The 26,779-nt window shown below is 33.2% G+C and overlaps 1 protein-coding gene and 1 long non-coding RNA gene across 13 annotated transcripts in view; one reads left to right on the forward strand and one right to left on the reverse strand.

Moving 5' to 3' along the window:
* The window catches only part of LOC105839056 (titin), a 221,105-nt gene that overhangs the window by 173,345 nt on the left and 20,981 nt on the right, over positions 1–26,779 (forward strand). For all 12 annotated transcript variants that reach the window (XM_036288720.1, XM_036288732.1, XM_036288726.1 and 9 more), the window contains 7 exons: positions 227–1,448; positions 3,572–3,732; positions 21,639–21,929; positions 22,021–22,162; positions 22,279–22,548; positions 22,638–23,083; positions 23,168–23,470. In XM_036288720.1, the coding sequence (XP_036144613.1) occupies positions 227–1,448; positions 3,572–3,732; positions 21,639–21,929; positions 22,021–22,162; positions 22,279–22,548; positions 22,638–23,083; positions 23,168–23,470 (2,835 nt within the window). The remainder of the gene's footprint in view (positions 1–226; positions 1,449–3,571; positions 3,733–21,638; positions 21,930–22,020; positions 22,163–22,278; positions 22,549–22,637; positions 23,084–23,167; positions 23,471–26,779) is intronic.
* On the reverse strand, positions 18,915–21,630 carry LOC118646250. The gene is made up of 3 exons (XR_004963783.1): positions 20,981–21,630; positions 19,465–19,754; positions 18,915–19,377 (listed from the first exon to the last, which is right to left on the reverse strand). It is a non-coding gene; the product is annotated as an uncharacterized LOC118646250 (long non-coding RNA).

Raw genomic sequence — 26,779 nt, forward strand, 5'->3', positions numbered from 1 at the left:
TTGAAGAAAATTCTTCAAAGCGTTTCTTTACTAATGTGCTTTCAGTCAACTTCATATCACAGATCAACATTAACTTTCAACATTGTATGAACGACAAACATGTTTCATTTGTTAATGGTATGATACATTATTATTGCTTTGTTGCTAATTATCCCAATATAATTATAATTTTACATTAAATAGATTTTTTATAATAATATGACTGTTATATATTTATGAAATACAGAAGTACCAAGTAGTGCTCTAGAACCACCATTGTTTACCAAACGTTTCCAAGAGATAATCGTTCCGGAAAATGGTACTTTCAAGTTAGAGGCCAAAGTTACTGGAAATCCCATTCCTGAAATTACTTGGTTTAGAAACAATAAACCGTTTGATAAATCTACCAACATCATAGAAAGTTATGACGGTGAAAACATTATGCTTGAAATTAGAAATGCAAACTCTGAAGTAGATGCTGGAGATTATAAATGTGTTGCTAGTAATTCGATTGGAAAAGCTTCTCATGGTGCCAAAATCACGGTAGATGTTGCTAAAGTCTTTTTCACGAAGAATTTACAAAATAAAATGACAATTGATGAGTACAAAACTCTAGAATTGAGTTGCGAAACATCTCACACTTTTTCCACAATATGGTGGCATAATGATGAAGAAATCAGTGGAATGGATCATCGCGAGATTATCCAGGAAGGACGTTTACATAAGTTGCTTATTAAAAAATGTGGTCTTTCTGATGGAGGAACATACAAGTGTACCGTCAAGAATCAAATGACATCTAGCAATGTTATAGTTAAGGCTACCAAGCCAGAATTTGTCAAAAAATTGCAAGACTTTGAGGTAAAAGAACGTGATGTAGTGATTCTGGAAGTTGAGATCACATCTCAAACGGCCGATGTTACATGGCAAAAAGATGGTGAATTATTAACACCAAGCAAAGGGAAGCTAGAATTTGTAAAAGATGGTACAATGAGAAAACTTTTCATCAGAAGCGCATCGGTTCACGACGAAGGTGAATACACATGTGCACTTCCAGATCAAGAGTGTACAGCAGAAGTAACAGTTGTCGAATTACCACCGGAGATAATTGTAAAAATGCAAGATATAACTGTAGCCAGAGGTGAGAAAGCGACCTTTGAAGTAGAATTAACGAAGGGTGACGCTCTGGTACGCTGGTTCAAAGGCGAACAAGAATTACAATTTTCTGAACACGTTCAATTGTCAATCGATGGGAAGAAACAGAAATTAAAAATCTATGATACTGAAATAGAAGATGCAGGAATCTATTCTTGTCGAGTTGGCAACCAAACTTCATCAGCTAGACTGACGGTCGAAGAACCCGAAATAGATTTTATTAAAAAATTGCCAGATGTTACTTTAGTACCAATCAACACTGATGCAACTTTTCTTATCGAATTATCGCGTGCTGATGTATCAGTAACATGGTTAAAGTAAGTTACATGTATCGCACATATAAAAATATTTTTGAAAAATTTTAATTTCTATGGATAAATAATTATAATTACAAAATCTAAGGTATACACACACGCACGCGCGTAAACACATACATGTATATACAGGGTGTTTTTTAATGGCTGTCCCAATTTTTTACCATGGGAGATGAGATTATCGACCGTAACCTTAATACACACATGTACAACCTGTGCACATACATATGCCGTACATGTGTACTAAGGTTGGAGTCGGTAATTCATCTCTTATGGTAAAAAGTTGGGACAGTCATTAAGAAATACCCTCTATATGTACCCAGATGGCACACGGACGTCCTTAGGACGTCCAGGACGGATTCCGTGGATATCTTGATTTTATCCCGGGACGTTCTCAGGACATCCTGAGGAATAGCAAACGAGCATCACTTTTTAGTTTTTAGGACATCCTGAGGACAGTCCACCGAACGTCCTGAGGATACCATAGGATTTCCTCAAAACATCCTCAGGAATAGCAAACAATAACCACTTTTTGTCAGATTTTTTAGATTTTTTTTAGGATTTTTGATAAATGTATCGATTTTTTATGAGAATTGAAACGTTTCTCAGAAAAATTTAAAAAATAAAAAATTCTGATTAATTTAGAAAATTTTTAAATATTTCTAAGTATTTTTAAGAGTTTTTGAGAATTGAAAAAAACTTTAACAAGAAATTAAAAGTTCAAATAATTTCTACGATAATTTTGTAAGAGGAAGAAGACTACATGTTTCAGCCAAGCGACAGTCGTACCTGTTAAAGCATGTTTAATCTCTGTACCCGAGAAAACGGTCACCCATCCAAATGTCAACCATCACCGACGTTGCTTGACTTCGAAGACTATATACGCATCCTAACGCTTCGTGATGATCCATGAGTATTTCTTGTTTATGCATACATATTTGTTATAGATCATTACAATAGATATTGTCAGAAGGATGAAACATATATAGTTAACTTATATCTTTATAAATAAATATAAAGTTTTACAGTTTTTTTTAATCATTTTTATTATGCGCACGAAATAGCATGTAGAATAACTCATTTAAAAAAACTGTTTTTACTCCGTTCGTATAAAATAAAATTAAAAAATTATTTAATGTCATCTTTTATAATATTTTAGTATTGTTAATATGCCACATTGTTCCAATAAGTGTAGACATTCAATTTGACTTTGAAGTTGACATTTTTACACATTTGATTTTGCAATACATGCTAAAAATACGTACGATATTCAAAGATTTCTTACTTGCTATATTAATTTACCGTCTTTTTCAAAAATTAATATACGTCCAGGATATCCCTGAATACTGTTTTAGGATGTTTTGAGGACTTTCGTATGATGTCTTGAGGATTTTTCGTACAATGTTTTGAGGACTATCTTAGAACGTTCTAAGGACTGTCTTAGGACGTCCTGAGGACTGCCTTAGGATGTCCTGAGGACTGTTTTAGGATGTCCTGAGGACTGTCTTAGGACGTCATAAGGATTGTCTTAGGATGTCCTGAGGACTGTCTTAGGATGTCCTGAAAACTTTCAGGATATCATATTCTCAGAACATTCTGTGCTATCTAAAAGGTCTGGTATTTATACAGTCATTATATTTAAGTTTATCTTCAGACATTTTGTAGCTAATAAAACTCTTTATACAATATTTTAAGAATAACGTTTTCAGCTAGAATACATATATCCTCAGGATGTTCTCAAGACATGAGTAGAATTTTAATTCATATTAATACTATTACAGAATCTAACATTCTAAACTTATTTTAGAAGTCACATTTATACATAAAATATTTATATAAAATATTTACAATAATACAATTATTATATCCTGACAAGATCCCAGGACATCCCGGGACATATTCAGGATGATCCTGAGGACGTCCTGTGCTATCTGTGTATATATATATGTATATACCCAGCAAACACAGAACATAGTAGCAACATTGCGGCAATGTTATAACATTGTAGCAACATCACAACAATATTACAACATGTTCTGTGTTTGCTGGGTATATATTACATAAATTTTACTTATATAAATTTTATACATACCATATGTATTTTCTAATCTTTAAAATATATGTAGGAAGAATGAGATAATTGATTGTGTACAATCATCGAAATACAATATTATTGATGAAGGAAACATCAAAAAGCTCATCGTTAAAAAGTGCACAACCGAAGATGTTACCGAATATACTGCTATAGTTGCCAATGTAAAGTCATCATCCAGATTAAAAATTGAAGGTAAATTTTATAATATACGGATTAATTTTTTTAAACGTGTATAAGTAGTTTATAATAAATTTTCTATTTGTACTAGATGAAAAATTTATATTTAAAAGACATTTTATTAAATTTTGTCAAATTATGGTCAAATATGATAAAATATAAAATATGTATGTCACGTAAATTATAGATTTTTCGGTAACTTGATTTTAATACTTTTTTGTATGCATTACTCACTAATTTAAACTTATTTATTTATTTATCTATTAATATGAAAAATGTGCGATAAGCGCATAGAGTCCCATATAGCATGCTACGCTTCTGCATACTCCAGCCACTGATTGATCAACTTTATTTAATAATAAATCAATAAATAACAATTTAGCTAAATATATAAATATATAAAATACATAAATCAAATAATTGATAAAGAAACTTTTAGTTCAAAATTTTAATCCTTTTTACTCCTTCAAATATTAAGGGAATGCTGTAATATCTCTCAAACTTGATCAAGGTCGATAATGCAGAATCATTCATGCACATCATTAATTAGATTTTGTATGTATTTCTTATATAGATTTGGAAATTCTTTTCCAGAATTAATACATATTAATATTAAAATACACATATTAATATCAATCTATAAATTGGATTTTATATTGAGAACAAAAAAATTTTTTCATATTACTTATCGACTTCTTCTGAACCGGCACTCACACATACATGAAATTTTCATAAACATTTTTCTCTTATACCAAAAGCTTCTAGCTGTTCTGAAACCATCCCAGATATCACAGAAATTTAAAAAGAATTCAATTTTATATCACCAATTATGAATTCTCTTTGAGATGCAAAAATAATTATTTTTATAAAAAAATATTCAAAAAAAATTCATAATTGATGACATAATTGGTGACATACAATTGAGTTCTTTTTGAACTCTCTGTGCTATCTAGAACGTTATTATTCTTTTCTATAATGGACCCTGCATAACAGTTATTTTGTATGCAAAGAGTCTTTAAAACCTAGTGCTGCGGATGAAAATTATGAGACGACTGCACAAAAGTATAATTTTCTAATTTTTTCTTGTTTTTTAAAGAAAATTGTATCTAGCAAGGTTTATTATTGTCTACACTTTAATTCTGGATAAGGATTTACAATTCATAGAAATCAATTAAGAGCCAAATGTAGAAGAAAATAATTAGTATTCAAACGGTAAAACAGATGACTTCAATACCCCCTTAATTAATTATTCTGAGACTCCTTGTATAAGTATAAATCTTCGTCATATAAACAGCGTTCATATTATTAAATCCTACTCGGTACTGTGGAATCAATATGATACCAACTAAATTTAACTTTTAATTGACTATCGAAACTTCACAAAAATTGTGAAATACTTTTACAGAATTAAAATCAAAGAAGGATAAAAAAAGTGGTCGATTTTCTCTTTTAACCAGTAAGTGAAATCAATGTATTCTTTTATAATTTTTTGTAGAATAATATGGTAATATTATATTTCATTTTGTCCAAAAATGCTGAGAAACGCAACAAAAACTAAGTTTAAATACGATAGTTATTAAAATCCGTCTTATACCGGATAATTACGTGGTAATATTTTTTATCTGAAAATGCCAGGAAAATACTTAAAACAGAGACAAAAGTGTGATTATTGCGAAAAATCTAATTGTATTGATTTACATTATGGATAATAATAGTTGATTTTAATGGAACAAAACAAATGAGGCAATATATGTATACATATACATATATGCACATACTATATACACATTTTTATGTATAAATATAGTATATATACTTTAAATCTAAAAATAAAAATAGCTGAGATGCTATCTTTAATCAGTTTTGCTCTGAATTTTACTCTTGATTTTTTTTTAATGTTAATGAAAATGCTTTACTTTTTATTTATCCTAGACTTATTCTTTAATAAGTGTAATTAAAAGATAATAATTACACCTAGCCACGAAAAGAAGCCCTATATATTTTATATTTTCACTGTTAACTTGGTAATTATTGTCAACCATAAATATGCAGAGCTTTGTAGATCTAAAGATATCTTTTCAATGTTGATGAAGTTGCGCGAGTAACAAAGCACTGTCGGAGATGTAGGTAAACTTCATGTTCATATTTTAGGGATAGCAATATCAAGAAACAAAACTTCAAGGATACATTTTATTAGAACAAAATGTTTTTCTTCGTATGATTCTATAACAAAAAACTATTTAAAAAGTACATAAATTTGTCCTGTTTTATTTGAAGACAAGAATCAACCACTATCAGCCATTAAAAAATATCAATAGAATTAGATTCTTCGCAATTGTTGAGGACCCAGTGAGAAATAGTACATCGAATCGACATCGATTCGACATCGAAATGATGATTTCGATGTCGAATCGATGTCGATTCGATGTACTATTTCTCACTGGGTCCTCAACAATTGCGAAGAATCTAATTCTATTGATATTTTTTAATGGCTGATAGTGGTTGATTCTTGTCTTCAAATGAAACAGGACAAATTTATGTACTTTTTAAATAGTTTTTTGTTATAGAATCATACGAAGAAAAACATTTTGTTCGACGTCGAATTGATGTCGAATTCATTATCGTTTCCCGCTGGGGAGCAAGGGCTGATGCAATAGTAACAGAGACGCACAAAGAATATGCGTTTTTATTTAGTAAAGAATACAAAGCGTGTTGTATATACACGGGTGGTTAAACGCGAGAGAGAGTATTACATAAGAATGGGGGGCGATAGATGTCGTTAGTTGGATAAGTGTAGATTGTGGCGGTCGGAGTGCGGATGGCACGCCGTAAGAACAAAAAGGTGGAAGATTTAAAGAAGTGTAAAAAAAGGTCGCATTTGTAATTTTAACACCCTCCCTCAAATTGAGCTTTCTTGAAAATTGATGTTAGTGACGCCAAGCCCTTCGACACACTTGTCATGCTTAGATGTCAGCAGTGCCTTAGTTAGAATGTCAGCCGTCATCTCTTCGGTAGGCAAGTACTCTAGTTTTAACAGGCGGTTCTGAAGCACATCGCGAATAAAGTGGTGTCGGATGTCAATATGCTTGGATCGTGAATAGGAGACAAGATTTGATGTCAGCTTCTCTGCTCCTTCGTTATCATTGTATAGCGTGGCGTCGGCGAAAGACTTGAAACCAAGTTCCTTCGATGAGGTAAATGGCTTCCTTCGCGGCATCGGTCAAGTCCATGTATTCGGCTTCCGTGGATAAAAGTGCCACGGTCTGTTGCTTTCGGGATTCCCAGGACACGGCTGCGTCTGCAAGAGTGAAAACGACTCCCGTATATGAGCGTCAATCTTTTGGACAGTTTTCCCAATTGGAGTCTACAAAACCAGTAAGATTTTCACCAAGTATCCTGTAAGTTAAACCGTAATTAATTGTGCCAGCAAGGTACCAAAGAATGCGTTTTCCCGCAGTTCAATGGGATTTTGTGTAGCAGTTGCTAAATTGACTCAGTGCGCTAACACTGTGAATGATATCTGGTCGAGTAGCCATGGCCAGGTACATGAAGAAGCCGATGAGCTTCCGGAAAGGGAATGAAGTTTCCGGGTCGTCGTCTTCATTGGGTAGGTCGACTAGTTTTGATCCGGCTACGAGCGGAGTCCTTACCGTCTTGCAGTCGGACATGTCGAAGCGACTTAAAACGTTTCGAATGTATCCCGCTTGTGAAAGAGTGTAGCCCTCCTTGGTTCGATGGATCTCGATCCCGAAGCAGAATTTAGACCTTCTCCGAGGTCCTTGATGCAGAAAATCGTCCTTAGCTGGTCCTTTATTTGTTCGATTCTCTTTTTGTCTTTGGAGGCTATCAGAAGATCGTCCACGTAGGTTAATATAAATGTTACTTTGTCCTTGCCGGTGTAAACGCATGGATCGGCGTTTGTGGGGATGAATCCAAAGCTCTGTAGCACATGGTTCAATCTGATGTACCATAGTCGACCAGATTGGCGTAATCCGTAAAAGGCCTTATTTAGCCTACAGACTTTGTTGTCTCCGCACAGTTGTTCTAGCATTCTTTGCGCTTTTGAAGTTAACTCACAGTTCCCCTTTTTGCGGATAACCCTCACAAGTATCTCCTCCAACAGTTCGGGAATTTCCATATGGATAACGGTATCAAGGTGTCCGTTTAAATAAGCTGTGGTAACATCAAGTTGTGAGGTAGTCATATCGAATTCCATCGCAAGGGCGACTAGAGTTTTGAGAAAGCTGAGCCGGGTGACTGGTGCAAACGTGTCGTGAAACTTGATTCCAGGACATTGTGCAAATTCCTTTGCAACGACGCGCGCTTTTCTCCGTTCCAGGCTTCTGTCAGCGTTATATTTGTTCCTGAGGACGGTTCGACATCCGATGACCTTTTCGTCCTCGGGGCGGTCAACGATCTCCCAAGTGTCGTTCGTGACGAAGGATTTTGTTTCTGCAAAAATTGCGTCTTTCCACTCATCACTGTCAGGTCCCGAGATCGCGGCTGTGAACGGTGTCTCAAAGACTAGCATAACGAATGGAGTGTCGTGTTGACTTGTTTTGTTGTCCGGTTGCTTAGTTCCCTCGTTTCCGGTGAATTCTGTGACGTCCGAATTTTCTTTCACGATGTTGTCTTTGTCGCTTACGGGTATCAAGTTAATAGTTTAACGGGTCGGCCTCTCCTTCCGGTTTTGATTTTTGTTGGCCTTCCGGGTTCCAGTCTCATCGGTGTTTCATCGTTGGCGTACTCGAGTTCTTCGGGTAGTTGGTCGCCTTCGACTGGTCTCAGTAAACATTGATATCTTGTAGAAATCGAAAAGACATCTTATTCAAGGTGTCTTCAAGACATTTCTAAAAGATATCTAAAAAGATTTTGTCGAAGATATCTTCATAGAATTTCTAAAAGATATCTAAAAGACTTCTAAAAGACATCTTAAAAGATGTCTTAAAAATTTTCGAATTAGACATGTCAAAGATATCTAAATGAAAGATCTATACAAGATATCTTAACCTCTTCCTGACCAGAAGCCTTATATTAGGCTTATAATTAAATTTACCAAAAACACAAAATATTCATTTAGCTAAAATTATTTCTTTTAACATAATATATGCATTTATTTCGAAATAATTTGATATGTTACTTTAATGACACTTTATATAAGCTGTCTCATACTTTATAAAGTGCAACATAATTATATTGTTATATACATATTTTTCAACGTTTTTATTGCAAATGACGCTAAACAATCATTTTAACAATAAATAGTAATATAAAATTCAAATACAACAAAAAAATAATCACTTTTTTCGAACTAAAAGCCTAATAATATTAGGCGTTAGAATGATGTTATCTTCTTCGTAGTTTATTTCACTGACAAAGACAAAAATGTTTTAGTATTAAAATTTAAAAAGTCGGCCAAAAAAGGGTTGATCTTCTAGAGGTTAAAAATGTCTTTTATACATATACCTTGAAGACCAATTCTAGAATTGCTTTAAGATATCTATAAACGTCTTTATGTATTTATTATTCAACATTTTAAAAAAGACATTTTAAATCATAATTTAGTAGTTCATGTAGCGGTGAAACATCCGCCACAATACAATGTGCACACGTGTGAAACATCCGCAGTCGTGATAAAGTTTGCAAAATCGCCGCTATAGGCGACGACGCGATGCTGCCTTTCTCGTGATGTAATTTACATTCTGAGAGCTATATAAGAAGCTCACTTACGGTGATGGATTAACTTACGATAGCAATCGTAGTAAGCTCTCAACCCTCTTAGAACCTACGTAATAAATTTTTTGTATCCTGATGGAGAATTCCACGGGTCTTCGCATCTCTTCTCGAAGAAAGCTCTCTGAGCCTCCGCATAAATGTATAAACCTTTATAAATGTCTAAAAATGATTCTAAAAAAGGTCTTCAAGATGTACAAGACATCTTTATAATGTCTTATATAGATTTTTTGGATTTCTAAAAGACATCTTTTAGATATCTGTAAGATATCTTTCTTCAAGATATCTTTTAGATTTCTTCAAGATGTCTTTTAGACATCGCAGATGTCTCAAACTGTTGCATAAGACATCTTTTAGATCGCGAAAAGATATCTTATCGTAAAAAATGCGAGATATTGCAAGAAATCGCAAGATGTCTTTTAAAAATCTAAAAGAAATCTTTTTGTCTATATGGGGTGGCTTGGAAGTAGTCATTGATGGTGTCGCTTGGGAAGGCGTGTCCTCATCGGGCGATTCTTCCCTCTGATCTTGACCTATTTTGGCCTGAGGAATGTTGGGAAGTTTTATCGAGTACGTAAGTCTTACAGCCAATCGTTCGGAAGTATTTAATGTCAGGGCAGCGTCCCGTCTATTTCTCAAATGTTCCTTCGTTGAAGCTCTTGGTGACGCATCGATTCCTGATGTGGTTTGCCGTAGCGATAGCCTTGGCCCAAAAGAATGCTGGAAGACCGGATTGAATCATCATGCAGCGTGCTGACTCAACAAGCGTACGATTTTTGCGCTCAGCCACGCCGTTTTGTTGGGGGGTGTGAGCAGTTGTCAATCGTCTACGAATTCCAGCCTTTTTGAGAATTTCATCCATTGCAGCGTTGCAAATTTTTTTGCGTTGTCCGACTGGACTGCTTTAATTTTCCGTCCGGTCTGTGTCTCGACGTAATTTTTATATTCGGCGAATTTTGATGCAACTTCGTTCTTAGTACGCAGAAAGTAAACCTCGCACCAGCGACTGTAATCGTCGGTTATTATCATAAAGTAGCGACGAAGTTTCTCCGATCGACTGTGTGCGCATTGGGCCGCACAAGTCTGTATGTACGATTTCTAGCAGTTCAGACGATCGTTGAGTGCGTTGAGAGAATGACAATCTTGAGAAGTTTCCAGCTGCACAAATCTTGCAATTGTTAACGCGATCTTCAAGTTTCACACCTCTCGTATTCTTTGACATCAGGGCGAGATCTCTTGAGTTCAAATGTTCGAAACGTTCGTGCCATGTATCAGCATCGGATTTTTGTCCATGGATTGCAGTACAAGCTTGTTGCGATCCTTGACAGAAGTAGAACAAGCCCCTTGACGATCGGCTATCAACTTGATGTTTCCTTGACAATCCCTGATAATGGCTTTATCCTCTTTAAATAGAACTTCGTGCCTTTTGTTGACGATTTTTGCGATCGGTAAGTTAGTTTTTAGATCCGGAACGTATAAAGTATTTTCGAGTATTAATGATTTGTCTTTCCTTCCGTCTGGGGTTGAAACCAGGACGTTTCCTCGTGCTTTGACGTGAATTGTAGCGCTGCTTGCTAATTTTAATCCGCTCAGCACTTCCTCCGAGTCCCGAAAAGATTTCTTGTCGTTGCATAAATGGAAAGTATATCCGCTGTTCGGACACCATTTTCGTCTGCCGCAAAATTTACCGCTTCGTGCGTTGCGACACTGGATAGATACGCTTCGTGTGCTAGACTCGCTTTTTCGGTTTTTTTTCAGCTTCTTTTCGCTTCCTGGAGAAGAATTCGGCATATTTGTGTCCGGTCTTCTTACAAAAGCTGCATTTGTAAGTTGTCTGAGAACCTGGTTTAAATTGAGAGCTTTGTCCGATCTTTGAATTTTTGAAGCCTGAATGCTGTTTGACGAACATGGCTCCGGATTCGTTTTCCTTACTTTTCTGACTTCGTGCGTCGTTCTTCTCGATTATTTTGACTTTCAAGTTCTCGACATTTGGAAGAGCGTCGCGAGATTCGATCGCACATCTGAAGTCCTCGAAACTGCTTGGCAAGCTGTACAAAAGCCTAATGGTCAGTAAATTTTCATTAATATTTACCTTTATTGCCTGTAGTTTATCAACAGCGTCAAAAAATTTTGATAAATGATCTCTCACACCCACTCCCTTTGGCATTTTATGTTGTGTCAGTTGCTTGAGCAGGGTTACTTTTCGGGCCCCTTCGAAACGTAGATTGTCTCAAGCTTGTCCCACACTTCTTTTAATGTATTGCAACCGCGTACCTGTTTTAGTTCCAAGGGTAAAATCGCTAGAATGAGGTCCGATTTAACCTTGCGATCCTGAGAGATTCATACGTTGTATGCCTATTAAGACTTTGCGAGCTCGTTTTCTTCGCCTGATACGACTGGTTTTCGCCGCTGATGTAGCCCCATGTGTCGTTTTTGACGAGAAGGGCTTCCACTTGGATTTTCCACGTATCGTAATACTCCTTGGACAGCATTTCCAGTCGCGTGGTATTGATGAAGTTGCCTTGCGCCATTGTTCTTGCGTGATTTCATTGGGTCTCGTGTTTAATTAAAATCGAAGATCGTTCGTGAGAATTTTGTATCGGCACTATAATTGCTCTCCTCGTGCCTGAGTGTATGTTAATGCGATGCTTTGCAGCCGTGCGATTCGAGCAACCGCATTCAAGGATACCGAGATGAAGTTATAAGTCACGCCGGGCGTGTCGCGTGCGAGTACCATTCCTACTCGAATTTTTGATACGTTTTTGATTGCACCTATGTGTCCTGGGCCCATAACCTGTTGAGAAGCGAGGGCTGGTTCAATAGTAACGGAGACGCACGAAGAATATACGCGTTTTTATTTAGTAAAGAATAGAGAGCGTGTTGTATATGCACGGGCGGTTAAACGCGAGAGAGAGAGTATTGCACAAGAATGGGGGGCGATAGATGTCGTTAGTTGGATAGGTGTAGATTCTGGCGGTCGGAGTGCGGATGGCACGCCGTAAAAACAAAAAGGTGGGAGATTTGAAGAAGTGTAAAAAAAGTCGCATTTGTAATTCCAACAGCAATAATCACACTTTTAGGCCTCTATGTTAGGCCTTTTTTGTATTTTAGGAAAAAATATTACCATGCGATGATATCCGCAAAAAATGGTACAACGCAAATTTTAGCAATTATCACACTTGAACTTAGTTTTTAACGTATTTCTCCGCATTTTCGGGCAAAGTAAATATTGTCACGTTATTCTACAACCAAAAAACTATTAAAAACACATCGATTTTGTGCCGAATAAGAGTAAAAATCGACCTTTTTTTCCATCCTTCTTTATTTATGACTTTGTAAAATTGTATGATCATTGAAAAAAATGGGAGCGTCCCAGATGCGCACAGTAATAAACGGACACAGCAGGCTGAGTAAAACGGACACAGTAACAAACGGACACAGACCAAACGGACACAGTAATAAACGGACACAGTAACAAACGGACACAGTAACAAACGGACACAGACCAAATGCGCACAGAGCGAAACGGACACAGTGCGAAACGGACACAGTAACAAACGGACACAGACCAAATGCGCACAGAGCGAAACGGACACAGTGCGAAACGGACACAGACCAAATGCGCACGGACCAAATGCACACGGACCAAATGCGCACACTGCACATGCGCACACTGCACGTGCGCACGGACCAAATGCAATCCATGTACATTGCAAGCAGAGTAAAGTCCACATAAGTTAGCGACTTGGACGGGGTGGGTGCGGGAGGGGGGCCAAAGGCACCACCCCCGTGTGTGTGTGTGTGTGTGTGTGTGTGTGTGTGTGTGTGTGTGTGTGTGTGAGCGCGCGCGCGCGCGCGCGTGCAAAGCATTCACTGCATCACATGGGTTTGCGACTTTCCGTGTATGCATTTAGTCCGTGCGCATGTGCAGTGTGCGCATTTGGTCTGTGTCCGTTTCGCACTGTGTCCGTTTCGCTCTGTACGCATTTGGTCTGTGTCCGTTTCGCACTGTGTCCGTTTATTACTGTGTCCGTTTGGTCTGTGTCCGTTTGTTACTGTGTCCGTTTCACTCAGCTTGCTGTGTCCGTTTATTACTGTGCGCATCTGGAACTCACTCAAAAAAATCAATAAAAATACAGATTTAGAAAAACAAGAATAACAATATCTAAAATATAAATCTATCTGTCTACACTCAGAGAAAAAAATTATATTAGCAATTATAAATTTAGGAACAACCCAGATAGCCACAAATGTATGTATGAGCACAAATTGTTCTCATGTTGCTAATAAAGATGTTAGCATCTTGAATGTATTTATACTACACCACCGCTTAGTTTTTAAATTTTTATAAAGTTTTTCTATTTTTTCTATTAAAGAGTACCATACAGTAGTATGTTTACCATCCTACCTAGGGTTTCCAACACGGCTACTAGTTGGCGCTGGCGCTACCTCTACCATGGCGAATACTGAGCCAGTACTTTGCTAATAGAAAATTCCTATTTGGGACCAACGTATAATTAGCAGACAAATAAAAAATTATTAAAAGTTATCTTATCCAATTGTTTGGAAATCATTTGGAAACATTTGGAAAAAACTTTTTAGAATTTGGAAAACCATAGAATAATCACAATTAATTAAAATTAATTAAGCGTATAGTTAGCAGAAAATGTCTAAAAATTTTTTTTCTTTAATTCAATCGCTCCAGAATCATTTGGAAAAAGTGTCGGTATAATTTGTATTATTTGGAAAACAACTCTATTTTAATAAAAATTAATTAAAAGGCAATATTTAGTTTGTCTGCACTAAAGTCTGCATTATAGTGCAATAAAGTATAAATACTTTTCTTTATTCCAATGATTAAAGTCCAATCCATTTCAAAGTAAAATTTGATTATTCTAATCGTTTCCAAACGATTCCTAAACGCTTAGAATTAATGATCGAAATAAAAAATATTAAAGACATTTGCTACATGATCGAAACTGGTTTACTGAACGCATCTATTCGCAAGCAATGTACAACGTTTGTGTTCGGTGCCATCTGCCATTCGGCAATGCGTTTTATCTACGTTCGTTTATTGTTATTTTATCAGGTAATTCTCCTTATTCTATCGAAAATTATATATTTGTAAGCATTAAATACAATTTAATAATAGTAATTATAGAGGAGAAGGGCTTTCTAACCGATTTGGCTGTAATTTCACTATTTTGTATATTTCGATGCATAGAAATTGATGCACGAATCTGCAAAGAAAAATTGTCGCTCTCAACTAGGAAAAAAGTTATTAAGCATTAAAGTTGACAGTTACGTGGTTAAGATATCTGTCATACCGACGCGATGTAGCAATTGCGGAGCATGCGCATGTGACCGGGGAGCCGAATTACGATGAGAAACTCGTGTAGTTGCAATTTAAAATAATTATTGCATGGAAAGTTGCAAACCCATGTGGTACAGAGAATGCTTTGAGCGCGCGCGCGCGCTCACGCACATACACACACATGGAAGAGTGTAAGGGGGCCTTCGGCTTCCCTCCCACACTCACCCCGTCCAAGTCGCTAACTTATGTTGTACATTGCAAATAAAGTAAAGTTCATATGTGTTTGCAGATTTCCAATACAATGTATATGGGTTAACGACTTGGACGGAGAGGGAGAGTGCGGGAGGAGGACCGAAGGTCCCCGTTGCACTTCCTTGCGCGCGAGCGCAAGTGTGTGTGTGTATGTATGTGTGTGTGTGTGTGTGTGTGTGTGTGTGTGTGTGTGTGTGTGTGTGTGTGTGTGTGTGTGTGTGTGTGTGTGTGTGTGTGTGTGTGTGTGTGTGTGCGTGCGTGCGTGCGCGCGAAGCATTCTCTGCATCACATGGGTTTCCACGCAAAACAAGATGCTCGTAAAAATCTAACACCATATTTTAAATTTCGCGCGATTTACGTCACTGCGCATGATCAGATACGTCTACATCATGTCGATATGACAGAAATCCTAATCACGCAACTGTCAACTTTAGTGCTTCATAACTTTTTTCTTAGTTGAAAGCGACAATTTTTCCTTGCAGATTTGTATTCTACGCACTGAAATATACTAAATAATAAAATTACAGCCAAATTGGCAAGAAAACCCCTCTCCTCTATAATTACTATTATTAAATTGTATTTAATGCTCACGAATATATAATTTTCGATAGAATAAGGAGGATTACCTGAAAATAGCGATAGACGAACATGGATAAAACCACGCATTGCCAAATGGCAGATGGCACCGAACATAAACGTTGTACATTGCCCGTGAATAGATGCGTTGAGTAAACCAGTTTTGATCATGTAGCAAATAACTATAATATTTTTTATTTTTGATCATTAATTCTAACTGTTTAGGAATTTGTTTGGAAACAATTAAAATGATCAAATTTTACTTCAAAATGGATTGGAGTAAAGAAAAGTATTTACACTTTATTGCACTATAGTGCAGACTTTAGTGCAGACAAACTAAATATTGACTTTTAATTAATTTTTATTAAAATAGAGTTGTTTTCCAAATAATAAAAATTATGCCGACACTTTTTCCAAATGATTCTGGAGCGATTGGATTAAAGAAAAAAATTTTTAGACATTTTCTGCTAACTGTACGCTTAATTGATTTTAATTAATTGTGATTATTCTATGGTTTTCCAAATTCTAAACATTTTTTTCCAAATGCTTCCAAATAATTTCCAAATGCTTGGAGAAAGAATTTCTAGACATTTTTCTGCTAACTATACGCTTAATTAATTTTAATTAATTGTGATTATTCTATTGTTTTCCAAATTCTAAAAAGTTTTTTCCAAATGTTTCCAAATAATTTCCAAACAATTGGATAAGATAACTTTTAATAATTTTTTATTTGTCTGCTAATTATACGTCGATCTATTTGAATTCCTGCACGACAATACGCCTGCTCATTTAGCAGCACTTATTTATCTATTTTTAACTTGTGCTCCTACACTGAATTATCCTTCATGCCCATCAGATTTAAATCCGCCAGCTTTGAGCAGGATGTTTCGTAAAGATTTATGTAATATTTATAAGCACACAAGTAGAGCGCATTAGGCTGAACAGAAAAGTCCTTTATCGTTTTTTCATTTTCGCAATAGTTAACGAGTCCCCTCCCCAGCGATTGAGCCTTGAGATTGCTAGACGCGCGGAGGGAGTTGTTACAAGCGGCAATGGCTACGCACAAGCGTAACGCTGAATTCTCCCTTCGAGTTATGATAGTTCGTTACTTTTTTTAATGATAATAAAATTTTCTAACGACAAAAAGTATGTGTGTACGTGTACATACATGTGTACAAAAAATATCAGTTCTAATGTTTAAAGAAGCGATTACTAAATTTATTTTTTTAATAAGTAACGATTATTAAAAAAATATATTTTTTCGATAATAGTCTTAAACGTCATAAACTGTCATTATAAATTTTAAAAGAAGCTGTTATCATACGCCTGAAACAAAATTTATACTTCTTCAAAAAACATTAGAAAATTTTGTCGATTAAAATAAAAATAACAACCAAATAAAATGTTTGTTTCAACTTTATATTCTTAATTAAAAATTAAATAACTAGAATATTTATATTTTTAATAAGATTAATCCTTGTGATAGACTTATAACACTTATATACACGAAAAAGACTTTATGGTAAAAATTACTATGGTAGGTAGTAAATGCGGGCCAAGAAGGAATTATAAAAATTTTTATTATGTTTTTCATTAAATTACGATAATATTTATACTACTTATATGATATAATTCTCTGAAATTTCTTCTTACAGTTCATGGTTACTATCATAAATAATGAAACATACATAATTTTATTATAAAATTTTCTCGGTGTAGATTTACGAATATATAAATTTATTAAATGTTTGAAAACTTATAAACGATATTTATTTAATTCAAGAAAATATAAGTATGTAATGTGTGTGTGTGTGTGTGTGTACATACACGAAAATATTAAACATTACTTGTTTTATATAAAGTGAGGTGTTTATTATCAACAGAATATTCTTTTCAACCATTAAAGATAAGATAATTAAAAAAAATAAAATTAAAAGTGAATAATTGATTTCCATAAAACTAGAATCATATTTTTCCACGTGTGCGAGTATAGTAATCAACATGAATAGTAATAATGATATAAATCGTGAAGTAAGGAATAATCATTTTCCTGTCACAAAGTGATTATTCTTTAGCTCGCGTATGTATGTACACCACACACACACACACACACACACACACACACACACACACACACACACACACACATTACATACTTAAATTTTCTTGAATTAAATAAATATTGTTTATAAGTTTTCAAACATTTAATAAATTCATATATTTGTAAATCTACACAGAGAAAATTTTATAGTAAAATTATATATGATTTATTATTTGTGATAGTAAACCACGAACTGTAAAAAGAAATTTCAAAGAATTATATCATATAAGTAGTGTAAATATTATCGCAATTTGATGAAAAACATAATAAAAACTTTCATAATTCCTCCTTGGCCCGCGTTTACTACCTACCATAGTAATTTTTACCATAAAGTTTTTTCCGTGTATTATAAGTCTATCACAAGAATTAATTTTATTAAAAATATAAATATTCTAGTTATTTAATTTTTAATTAAGAATATAAAGTTAAAACAAACATTTTATTTGGTTGCTATTTCCATTTTAATCGATAAAATGTTCTAATGTTTTTTGAAGAAGTATAAATTTTGTTTCGAGCATATGATAACAGCTTCTTTTAAAATTTATAATGACAGTTTATGACGTTTAAGACTATCATCAAAAAAATATTTTTTATTAAAAATAATCGTTATTTATTAAATAAATAAATTTAGTAATCGCTTCTTTAGAACTGATATTTTTTATACACATGTATGTACACGTACACACATACTTTTTGTCGTTAGAAAATTTTATTTTCACTAAAAAAAATATTTTTATTAAAAAAAGTAAGGAACTATCATAACTCGAAGGGAGAATTCAGCGTTACGCGTCGCTTTTGTGCGTAGCCATTGCCGCTTGTTGTAACAACTCCCTTCACGCGCCTAGCTCAAGCGTTAGGGGGGCGGCCAGGCGCTCGGCGCGCTTGCATTTGCCGGTAGGCCGGGCTAATACAGCAAATTTTACAAGTCAATAACTTGTTAACTATTGCGAAAATGGAAAAACGGTAAAGGACTTTTCTGGTCAGCTTAATGCGCTCTACCTGCTTATAAAGATTGCATAAATTTTTACGAAACACCCTGTATATACATTGAGGAGGAATGCCAGCACCGAAAGTGTGTCCAAAATCTGTGCGAAAAAGAAAGATATAGCTTGATATGATACTTGCCCTTTCTGCGCTTGCGTCAAATATGTATATTATGGACGCTATAAATTACAATGACTGGCTACGTTACGTAAAGCGCATATGCGTGCATTATTTACAGTAAATGTACTATAAAAAAATGCGCATATATACGCTTTACGGACTCCAACTAATGTTTATCTCAGCTGAAATAAGTAGCAGAACATTATAAATGGCATTATATATAAATATAAAATATAAAGCACATTATTTTTAGTTTATTATTAGTAGGATGGTAAAGGGATAAATAAATTTAAATATATACAATTTAATATATAAGAAAATAATTTTTATTAGTGATTAAAATGAATTAATTTTGTAAACTTACGTCTAATATACTTTTCACGTATTAAATCTGTAGCGCACTTGGCCTCATGGAACAAACGTAAATTTATATGAATTGTAATAATGCTTTTAATTAATTTAATTTCTGTTCTATGGTTATTAAATATATCTTGCTGTAATATATGTTCTACCATTGTGCTGTTATTAAATACTGAATGGTAATCCAGAGCACATTCAGAATTCATTATCCTTGGAGTATCTAGAAATTATTAATTAAATTATTAAGTAATTAGTTGTTTTTAATTAATTTCAAACAAATATGAAATCAATAATTATTCATTATTACCTGTAACTGATACATTGCAGTGGATGTTTTCCTGGCCCGTAGCAATATATTTCTGTATTATGTTATCATGAACTTTGTTAAAAACAGATTTTGATTGCTTAAACTTTTCTTTCTTTTTCATACGAATGGAAGGCACCGCATTAGAAGTTAATATTACAACCTTCCTACGTTTGTTCTTCAAGTCTTCATGAAAATGGTTTGAACATAATCTAATAGCCGAATTAAGGACATCTTCATTGATTCCACAGAATGCTACTCATTGTTGTCGGATTTTCTGTTGCTTGGGAAATCTATTAATGTAATCCAAAATTGATTGTATATTTATAATGTGTATGATAAAATATTGCATATATTTAAATATTAAATTTGGCATAAAACCTAATCTAACCTAACCTATTCATCTTTTTATCACATCTTTTACTTATTGTCAGTAAAAAACAATCAATACAACACTGAAAGATTACAAAAACATTGCAAGATTACAAAAAAGATTACAGAAATCTTACATTAAAATATTGTAATATTGCATGGACGTTGCGAAATGTTTCTGCAATGTTACTGCAAGCTTGCGGCAATGCTGAAATGTCCTCTCTGAGATATATAACAATGCAAGACTACTGCAATGTTACGGTGCAATGTATTAGATGCATTAAAACGCGTTATAAATATACGTAACGCTTCGAAATTAATAAATCAACTTTAAGAATATATAAAGACAAGAAAGATAAAAAGAAATTTGTTGCAATTTGTGTAACTTTATAATCTTTTTACATCCGAAGTTCGGATAAAAAATTGTGAATTTACGCAATTGCAATGAATTTTTTTCTTATTTCTCTTGAATATTTTTATGTATTCTCAAAGTTTACCTATTAAAATCTAAAATATATTAGAAGCATATTAGAAAATTAGAAAGTTATTATTGTATTTTATATAAAAATTAAAACTTACACAATATTCTATTATCTAAGTAGCATTATTTTTATGAAGTAGCATTATTTTAGCTATTGTCAAAAGCAATAATATTAATGAATACATATATATGAATTTCTTAGCATTAATATTTATAGTTAATTAATTGCATTTTTCAAGATTTGTAATAGAACAATAAATTGATCAATTTTTCAAATAATCAATCATATATGATAATTTAAATTTTTTATTTAAAAAATTGTTTAATTTTTTGTTATATTATAAATATCAAAATGATTATAATCTTTGGTATAAATATTGCACACAAATCCAAATATTTAAATCTCACAAAACTATTAAAAAATGTCACAAATGTCTTCTTACACGGAGTTGCACGTATATTGGAACACTTGATGCATATTTTTAAATATTATATTTTCGAAATTTTATAATATTTCTGCAACATTACTGGAACATTTTAATGTAATATGATATTGCATATTTCTGAAACGTCTCTGCAATATTACATTGCAACTCATAATATTGTAACGTTGCAGCAATGTTGAAAGCTTCTGTGCTGTACGGGAATATACTTATATTTACTTACGCATCATAAGAAACCGATTTCTCACGATTGTGCCACATAAAATGCTATACACAGATTTTGAGTATTTCACCGATTGAGTGGACATTTTTATTAAAAATATTCTTTCAATGTTTTCACACAACATACAATTCGTACATTAAGTACAGAAATGCACAAGAAGTATTAAAACTGCGGTGCAGATAACGATATTGACCCATGCGCAGAGAGGACGAATATCACCCTATATCTTTCTCTCTCGCACCGATTTTGGACACACTTTTGGTCTACCTACATGAAACAAAGCAATTCCTTCTCCAGTATATATATTCAAAGTCCGCCAGACTATTTTCTATTTCCAAAAATAAAAATCAATTTGAAAGATGATCGATTTGAAACAATTGAAAATATCCAAGAAGCAATAATTGAAAAATTCCAATTACTTTGCCTGTGTTATGCAAAAATTGAAAACGCAAACCGCGCAGGATGTAGCAGCAAAGATTACTTTGAACGATCAATATATTAAATAAAGTTTTTTTCAATTTTCCACATGTTTCGAATTTCAGTCTGAGACTTTTTGAGACTCTGTACACACACATCGATTATATTATACCTATTAATACATTCTAATTTTCTATACATTGTACACTATATTATATAAATGTATCTATGGTTATTACAGTTATTGAAGTGCCACCTAGAATTTATCCTGATACGCTCAGAAAATACAAAACGATGAAAGGCGACGACATTGATATCATTGTGAAATTCACGGGTAAACCAACTCCAACTGACGAATGGACTGTCAACAATCGTGTTCTTAAAAAGTCCAAACGAATTATTCCATTTATCAACGAATGCTCAGCTATCTTAACACTCAGAGACGCACAAGAAAAAGATGTTGGTGATTATAATTTAAAATTAATTAATCCTCATGGAGAGGACAGTATAAAAATCAATGTCATTGTTGTGCGTAAGTACTATATTAAAAATATAATAATTTAAATAAACGATTTTATTCAAAATATAAAAAAAATATAATAAAAAATATATATACATTACAGAGGTACCTGGAGCAGCAGGAATCCCGGAACCTCTTGAAATAACCGATAGTAGCATTACTCTTCATTGGAAAAAACCAGATTTTGATGGGCATTCCCCGATCATAGAATACATTTTAGAATATTGCGAAAGGGCAGAAACTTTGTAAGTAACGTAAAATTTGATGGGCTTGTGGACTTTAATGAACTTTAAAGAAATGTTTTCTCAATTCCAATATTTCTACAATTTTATATGTAATTAAAACAATAATTTGATTTTAGGTGGAGCAGGATCACGGAGACAATAATCGGAACTACATATAAATTGACCAATTTAATTGCTGATAAGGAATATACTTTCCGGGTAACAGCTATTAATGAAGCTGGACCGGGGGAAGCATCTCCAAATACACCATATCTAAAAATTTCCAAGCTGTCGGCGTTAGAGCCACCAACCATTCTCGAAGCACTCAAGAGCATCATTATTGGATTAGAAGAGACTGTCACACTTTCTTGCGTAATTGGTGGTATACCAACACCTCGTGTTACGTGGTAATTTTTATTTGTATTTAATTTTTGTCTAATTACAATAACTAAATATGTCAACTGCTATACTCGACCTGTTAACAATCATTTTCTAGGTTGAAAGATGGCAAGATTTTCGAAGATAATGACATTATATACGAAAATCATGTAGCTAAATACACTATTCAGAAAACCACTGAGACATCTTCAGCTACATTTACTGTTAAAGCCCAAAATGATGTGGGTACGGCGGAAACATCGTGTCAATTAAAAATTCAAGAATCTCCAAAGATTACTTGTGAAGAAAACTTAAGAAACCAAAAACTAACTGTGGGTGATAATTGGAAAGTCAATATTTATTTTAGTGGTTTTCCAAAACCAGAAGTAACATGGACGATAAATAATAAGAAAATAACTAATAAACGTATTTCCATCGAGTCTACAATAAATACATCTATTATTACAATTCCTTCGCTTGTTAGAAACGACACAGCCATCTATACAGTAAAAGCATCAAATGAAGCCGGTAGCTCATCTATGGAATGTCATCTTTGTGTCATAGGTTAATAATTTTGCATAATAATTAATGATAAAAGTTTCAAAATATATTTAAATTTATAATGTAAATATTCAATACAAATTGCAGATAAACCGAGCAAACCTCAAGGACCAATTATCGTAAAAGAAATTAGACAAGATCGTGTTACTATAGAATGGCGACCACCAATAGATGATGGTGGTGTGAAACTTGAAAGATACATTATCGAGAAATGTGAAGTATATCAAAAAGATTGGATAAAAATAGGTGATGTCGACAAAGAAGTCGAAACTTTCTGCGCGCAGAAATTGCAGCAGAATGTCGAATACTTATTCAGAATAATTGCTAAAAACGCTGTCGGATTATCAGATCCTTTGGAATCCGAACCAATTCAAACGAGAACGTTATTAGGTAAAAACAAAATTACGACCTTAAGGGAATATAGTACCCTGAAGCCTCTAAAAATAAATGTGAAAATGTAGAAACTTCTTTTGTTAATAACTCTAACCCACCGATTTTACGTCGCTATTTGGTTAATGTGAAAACATTGGAAACGAACAGCGTGGAAAATCGCAAACCCATGTGGTACAGTATAAGAGTGGACGTTGTTTAATCAAGTACAATTGAAAAATTGAATATTCGAACTCAGCATTTTTCTTGGTTTTTGCCCTTTTATTAACTTTCTACACGAAACAAACCCATTTGGCACTTTTACTGTAATATTAATAAACTTGAACGTAAAGTAAACGATGTCCACGCTTGTATTGTACCACTCTTGTACTGTGGGTTTGCGACTTTCCACGCTGTTCGTTTCCAATGTTTTCACATGAACCAAATAGCAAAGTAAAATGGTGGGTTAGAGTTAGGAAAATTACGAGGAGGGGGTGCAGGGGGAGGGGCGGAGTCTCTCCCCCGCCCACACGTTTTCTGAGAATACATTCTCTTTTCACACCAAATTTTGTGTGGAAATTTTGTGTGACAGTTATTTCTCAACAAAGTACCGTACTTTTGCGTATTTCTGTACAAAGCACCCAACGGAGTGGGTGCAAGAGGAGAAGGTCGAAGATTTCCCCACTTGCACTCCCCCTTTGTGTGTGTGTGTGTGTGTGTGTGTGTGTGTGTGTGTGTGTGTGTGTGTGTGTGTGTGCGTGCGTGCGTGCGTGTGTGTGTATGTTGTTCTATTTTACATTGATATTTTTCAAATTTCTTTTTTTAATAACTCTTTAACGAACAATGACCGACGATTAAGTTATAAGGAAAAAAGTTACTCAGAGTCATGTCTCTGATAACATATGTGAAGAAACATTGAAATCGGGGGTGGCTCCGTATAAGTAAATAATTACCCTAATTTTTTCTGAATGTGACAGACTAAAAAAGGCGTCCGAATTTTCTTTTACATCTATTTTTTCGATGTTTTATTACTTTATAATACTAAAATATTCATGAAGATTAATAAATAAGAGTTTTTGGGGTCGCTGATTACAAATCTGCTGTCAAATTTGCAAAATTTAAGATGGTGGATCCAATATGACGGACAAATTTTAAAAAATTTTTCAATTTTTTATGAAAATTGAGATATAGGCGTTTCTAGGATCGTTGATTTCGAATTTACTGTCAAATTTACAAAATAGCGGATATAATATGGCAGTCTAAGAATTTTATAAATTGATGTTTCGAATAAAAAAATGTTTCACTTGTCAATATTCTTGAAACACGTTTTATTATAAATTTTCGTAGAGTATGATAAATCTTTTTTTCATTTTTATTTAAATAAAACAATATTTAAATAAAACATAGTATTTCAATTACCATCTTATATCTGATTACCTGATTCTCATCGCGCATCGCGAGAAGGTATACTATCACCGAGAATCATTTTTACTTTTTTGTTTTTTAAATTTCTGTTGTTTATTTTTAAATTTTTGTTTTTATCTTTTTTTAAATTTCATTTTCATTTTTAAATTTTACCTTTGTTTTTATAATTTTTTAAACTTTTTGATACAATTCTTGTTGAAGCAGGGTTGGCAAAAATACAATTTACAATTTTTATAAAATATGTAAATTTTTTTTACATTTTTTGGCACTCGAGCAATACGTATAATATTCAGTTGTTTCACTTACGTGTTTTTCAAATCTCTCGGATTTTAAATTTTATGGTATACTGCTTGTACAAAAAAAAGAAATTTGCAATAAAAAATTTTACACTGAGTGTTTCTAAAAGTTACATAAGCAGAAAATCCGAGAGATCTAAGAAACATGTAACAACTGGATATTATAGGTATTGCTCGAATGTTAAAAAATGTGGAAAAAGAACTTACATATTTTGTAAAAATTGTAAATTGTACTTTTGCCTACCCTGCTTTAACAAGAATTATATCAAAAAGTTTAAAAAATTATAAAAACAACGATAAAATTTTTACAAATGACAAAAATTAAAGAAAAAATTTTTTTAATTAAAAAATAAGCAACAACAAATAAAAATAAAAAATAAAAATAATTCTCGATGTTTGTCTACCTACTCGCGGTGAGAGTCGAGCAACATTAGATGTAAGATGGCAAAAAACGTTACGATGTAATAGTTAGCAATGCTTTATTCAAATGATACAACAAAAAAAAATCATATTCTACGAAATTATATAATAAAACTTATTACAAAAAATATTAACAAGAAATAAACATTTTTTATATTCAAAATATCAATTTTTGAATACGCCATTTTCAATTTTGCAAATCTGACAGCAAATTCAAAATAAACGATCCTAAAAACCTCAATATATCAATTTTCATGAAAAATTAAAAAATTTTTAACCCTCAATCCCTATCATGTTTTTTGGCACCCTCTAACACTACCTATGGGTCATTTTCGCTTCGCCCTTATAACCATATAAATAATAGTTCAAAAAATCTGAAAAAAAAATTCATGTATATTCCTTAAACATTTCTTTTCAAGAAACTACCATTATATTATCCCCCTCCAAAAAAAATTTAATATGTGTTTTTTAGTATGAAACAGTAAGGCAAATCAGTAAAAAAGTTAATGTAAAAAAATATAGCGATAATAAAAATTAAAAAAAAATTTTTTTAGCAGTTTTTAGAAGAAAAAAAGTTCCTCTTTACGAAAAAAATCTTTCATCAACGTAGAATGAAAACAAATATCCAACTTTAGCATATGAAAATTGGTATTTTTCAAGGATGATGAATAGCGTTATAAAATAGAAAAACGTCAATAAATCAACAATTTTTTTAGTCTGCCATATTCAGAAAAAATAGAAAAAAATACCTACATATTTTTGAAGTACAAGTTTTAATAACACATTTTGTGCAGTTTCCAATATAAAAACAGCACTTCTCCCTAAGAAATCGGTTATTTTCTTTAAAAAAACAGACTAAAAAAACTTTTTTGTTTAAATTTGTCTAGAAACAATAAAAATTAATATTTTTTACTTTTCTAAGTGATCGCATCGTGAAGAGCGGAAACATCTAGAAAAGTTAATTTCAAAACAAATTAAACAAGATTAAAATGTGTTGGCCTAAAGTTAGAGACAAAATTTGGGTTGTTTAGGCGCTAATAGGTTAAATAGAATCAGTAGTCCCAGAGATTTTTTAGTGATTAGATTAAAAATTATACATAGTTTCGAAAAAAATACAAAAGTTCCAAGATGAATTTTTTTTTAACCAAAATTTTTCAAATCCTGATCTTTTACAAAACTATATTTTACA

This window comes from Monomorium pharaonis, chromosome 6, assembly GCF_013373865.1.
Source record: "Monomorium pharaonis isolate MP-MQ-018 chromosome 6, ASM1337386v2, whole genome shotgun sequence".
Classification (NCBI taxonomy): domain Eukaryota; kingdom Metazoa; phylum Arthropoda; class Insecta; order Hymenoptera; family Formicidae; genus Monomorium; species Monomorium pharaonis.